Source organism: Arachis ipaensis, chromosome B10, assembly GCF_000816755.2.
Source record: "Arachis ipaensis cultivar K30076 chromosome B10, Araip1.1, whole genome shotgun sequence".
NCBI classification, from domain to species: Eukaryota; Viridiplantae; Streptophyta; class Magnoliopsida; order Fabales; family Fabaceae; genus Arachis; species Arachis ipaensis.
Genome location: NC_029794.2, coordinates 108,074,956 through 108,079,461, shown reverse-complemented (window position 1 = coordinate 108,079,461; position 4,506 = coordinate 108,074,956). Strand labels below are relative to the sequence as shown.

The 4,506-nt window shown below is 33.2% G+C and overlaps 1 protein-coding gene across 1 annotated transcript; it reads left to right on the top strand.

The window, feature by feature from the left end:
* On the top strand, window positions 786-1,876 carry LOC107620960. Its single transcript, XM_016323033.1, has 3 exons — window positions 786-1,014; window positions 1,093-1,272; window positions 1,713-1,876. Exons 1-3 carry the CDS (start codon window positions 786-788, stop codon window positions 1,874-1,876), a joined length of 573 nt encoding a protein of 190 aa, XP_016178519.1.

Sequence of the window (4,506 nt, the reverse complement as noted above, 5' to 3'; positions counted from 1 at the left end):
TAATTTTCTTGCAACCAGTCAAACATTTTATTTTTTTTATCTATGAGAGAGAATAACATAAATTTTATCATTATTTTTTTTGCAGTTCCAATGAAGCTATAAATGAGCTAGATAGGGAAATTGTGGCAATATTAAGAAACATGCTAGATAAATATAATAGTTTGGCAAAGAGTTTTTGCTATGCAAGAGATAGGTACCAACAGAAAAATTGTACAGAAATAAAGCTTAAGTTAATTAGTAAAAGGACTACAGATGACATTACATACAACTTGCCATCTGCATCTGGAGTGACTGCATTAATTGTCAGCGATGTCGAATAACTAAGCAAAGATAGAGATATTATTATAGAAAGTCATACTAGAAAGCTCCAATGGATTGATGGTTTTCACCCATCTTATTTTACCTTGCAATATCCATTATTGTTTCCGTATGGGAAGGATGGGTTTTATTTGGGTATTGCAACATCAGATTCTATCTCTGCAAGGCCTACAAAGAAAAATAAAACAATCACTTTGCGACAATTCTTTGCTTTTCGACTACAGAAAAAGACGGGTGAATCTCCATTAATTCTGAGATCAAATAGATTATTCCAACAGTTTCTGGTAGATGCCTACACAATGGTGGAATCAGAGAGGTTAAAATTCTTTAGGAGTAAACAACCACATTCGAAGCTTGATAAATATAAATGTCTGCATTAAAGTCTTATAATCAAGGATGTAGATGCTGCAAGGCTTGGCAAAAGAATCATTCTTCCTAGTACTTTTATCAGTTGACCCAGGTACATGATGAATAATTGCAAAGATGCATTCGCAATTCGCAGATATGCAGGATATCCTAGCTATTTTATCCCTATGACCTGTAACCCTGAATGGGATGAGATAAAAAAAGAAGTGACTCCCATTGGATTAAAGGCAGAAGACCACCCTGATATATTGTGTCGAGTTTTCAAAATCAAGCTTGATGGTTTGATTGATGACCTAAAAAAGAGAAAAATCTTTGGCAAAATTTTGGGATGTAAGTCCGTGTTTATGTAACACTTTATTAAAATCTTATGTTGTAATGTTTTACTCATTTGTCTTTTTCAATTTTCAGATGTTTGCACTATAGAGTTTCGAAAGAGAGGGCTTTCGTATGCACATATCCTTTTATTCATGAGTAACAAGTTCAAGCCACAAATACCAGATGACATAGACAAACATATAACAGCTGAGATTCCTGATGAAAATGAAAGGCGAAATCTACATGGAGCTGTTCGAAATTACATGGTACATGGTACATGGTCCATGTGGTCCGTACAACAAGAATTCACCTTGCGTGAAGAATGGATCCTGTTCAAAGTTTTATCCCAAAGAGTTTAGGCAGCAAACACCCATTGATAAAGCTGGATTTCCCAAATATAGGCGCACTGATAACGGTTGAATTATGAAGAAAATGAAATGTGTGCTAGACAATAAGTTCATTGTTCCGTATAATATGAAAGTTGCTCAAGTTTGGGGGCAACATAAATGTAGAATACACATGTCAAACAAGTGCTATTAAGTACCTGTTTAAGTATATACATAAGGGCAATGATCGCGTAACAGCTACCTTATACAACGCTGGTGATTCGTCAGAAGCCACACAAGTTGTTGATGAAATTAGGAATTACTATGATTGTAGTTACATTTTGGCATGTGAAGCAGTCTGACGTTTATTTGGATATGAAATCCAAGAGAAAGAATCATTTGTGATTAGACTTCCATTCTATTTGGAGGATGAGAAACCTGTGATTTATAGTGAAACTTGTAATGTGAATGATACCGTCGAAAGAGCAGTATCTCATAAGTCCATGTCTTTGAGATGGATGGCAGCGAACATGTCATATCCCTATGCTTAAAGTCTAACTTATGCTGAGTTTTCAACCAAGTTTGTTTGGAAGGACAATGCTTCAAAGTGGTTTCTTCAAAAGCAAGGCTTTGCAATTGGAAGCTTGACTCATGTACCTGCAGGTAATGACGAGTTTATATTCAATTTTGATCTTATTTATTTGATGATTTAAATTTAAAATTTTAACAGCATATACCCCATGTCCATTTTATTCGATTTATCTACACTAGAAAACAAATGCTCAAATAACTTCTAATAATTATAATCTAATGCTCTATAGATTATACAATTTTAGAATTGTTCTCTATTTTTTTAGAAAAAATAATTTTATACGCATGTGTAGCTACATAATAATTAAAATCGCGTAGCCTAATCTATTTAGCAACTTAAAAGTGGGATTTTAACCAAGTTTTTTGCAGTAAATACCGAAGAATATTATCAACGACTTCTCTTGAATACTCAAAGAAGATGTATGAATTTTTGAGATAAAAGAACATAGGAGGAACAATTCATGCTACTATAGAGATACATGCTTTGCTCTTGGACTTTTGCAAGATGACAGAGAATTCATGGATGCGATTAAGGAAGCAAGCTCGTGGGGCTCAGGATCATATGTTAGGAGGTTGTTTGTCATTCTATTAACATCCAACAATATCTCAAGACCAGAACATGCCTGGGATAGATGTTGGCATGAACTCTCAGATGATATTTTGTATAAACAAAGAATCGTAATGAACATGAGGGGTGAGTTTTTATTAATTGCAATTATAAAAGTTCTTCATTATTGATCATTTTTATTTTGATTGAATTTTTATAGTATCGTATAATATGCAGAGTTAATCATGTTAGCTGATGAGATTAAGCAGTTGTGCTTAATGGATATAGACAAGATCTTACATTCTTATGGTAAAACCTTGAAAGACTATTCTCCTATGCTTTTAGCAACTGAAGTTGATAGTTTTTTGTTAACCAAAAGGGTTATCAGGGAAGAGCTAAACTTTAACAGGGATTAGTTAAAGAAAAATGCCTCAGACATATTAGCCATCGCAACACCTGAGCAGAAATATGCATTCGATAAAATTGTTACATATGTGTATTGTGATGAAGGGGGTTTTTTCTTTGTGTATGGTCATGAGGGTATTGGAAAAATATTTCTCTGGAACCTTATGTCCGCTGAGATTTGCTCAAGGGGTGATATTATGTTAAATGTTGCTTCAAGTGGTATTGCATCTTTACTTCTTTCCAATGGAAGAACGACACACTCAAGGTTCAAAATACCACTGAATATAACTGAGGATTCTGTATGTAACATCAAACCTGGTTCCCCTCAAACAATGCTGCCGTTGAAAGCCAAACTTATAATTTGGGATGAGATTCCAATGGTTAGTAGGTACTGCTATGAAGCGCTTGATAAATGCTTGGGTAATATTATGAGGTTTTCTCCAACATATAAAAAAGATTTGCTCTTTGGAAAAAAATGGTTGTACTAAGTGGAGACTTTAGTCAAATCCTTCCTGTGATTCTACGAGGATCGAGACAAGACATCATTCATTTAACCATGAATTCGTCTTACCTTTATAAGTTTTGTCAGGTGCTCAAACTAACAAAAAATATGAGACTCTTTGTAGGGACAATTGCTTCATATTAAGATGAGACAGAGGAATTTGGTGAGTGGTTGTTGAAAGCTGGTGATGGTCTAATAGGTGACAATATAGATAGTAAATCTAAGATATGTCTTCCAGAAGATATTGTTATTACATCTTCGGACCAGGCATTCGATGAGTTGGTTCATTTTTCTTATCCAAATATTTTGGAAAACATGTCTTTAAAGGATTTTTTCAAAGCAAGAACTATACTAATTCTCACATTGGACATCGTTGAAGAGGTCAACAACCATTTGATGGCCATTATTTCTGGAGGGAAAAAATTATATCTTAGTTCGGATTCAATTTGTATGGATGAAGGGAATATGGAGAGTCAACTAGATTTCTATGGTCCTGAATTACTAAATAGCATAAATTGCTCTAGTTTGCCTCCACATAAATTAATACTCAAGGTTGGTGTTCCGGTAATGTTATTGAGAAATATTTACCAATCCAGTGGTATTTGTAATGGTATAAGGCTACAAATTAGGAAGCTTGAAAATCATGTCATAGAATGTGAAGCCTTAATAGGTAACAACGTTGGTCATATTGCTTTGATTCCAAGAATGAATATGATACCAACAAATAAAACTGTCTCAGTTAGTTTTCAACGAAGACAGTTCCCCATAATAGTATCGTTTTCCATGACAAATTAATAAGTCTTAGCGATAAAATTTATCTCATGTTGGATTGTATTTGTCCAAACCAGTTTTTACACATGGCCAACTATATGTGACACTTTCAAGAGTTAAGAGGAAGAGAGGTTTAAAAGTTTTACTTATAAATCATGTAGGAATATCTGCAAATTCAACTATCAATGTTGTTTATAGATAAGTCTTTGAAAAAATAAGATTCTAATGTAAATATTTTAACTTTATTTTAAATTCTGTATTGAAATCAATGTATACTTATTTTACTTAAAAAAAATGTAAAATGATGACTTTCACTATTTTTAAGTTAAACTTTGATTTTGATAATAATTTTATAAATTTTTTAA

Coding starts and splice junctions, on each gene's coding strand:
- LOC107620960 (XM_016323033.1), top strand. CDS start 786: ATGAATAATTGCAAAGATGCATTCGCAATTCGCAGATATGCAGGATAT. Junction 1,015..1,092: donor CTTTGGCAAAATTTTGGGAT/GTAAGTCCGTGT, acceptor TTCAATTTTCAG/ATGTTTGCACTATAGAGTTT. Junction 1,273..1,712: donor TCGAAATTACATGGTACATG/GTACATGGTCCA, acceptor ATGAAATCCAAG/AGAAAGAATCATTTGTGATT.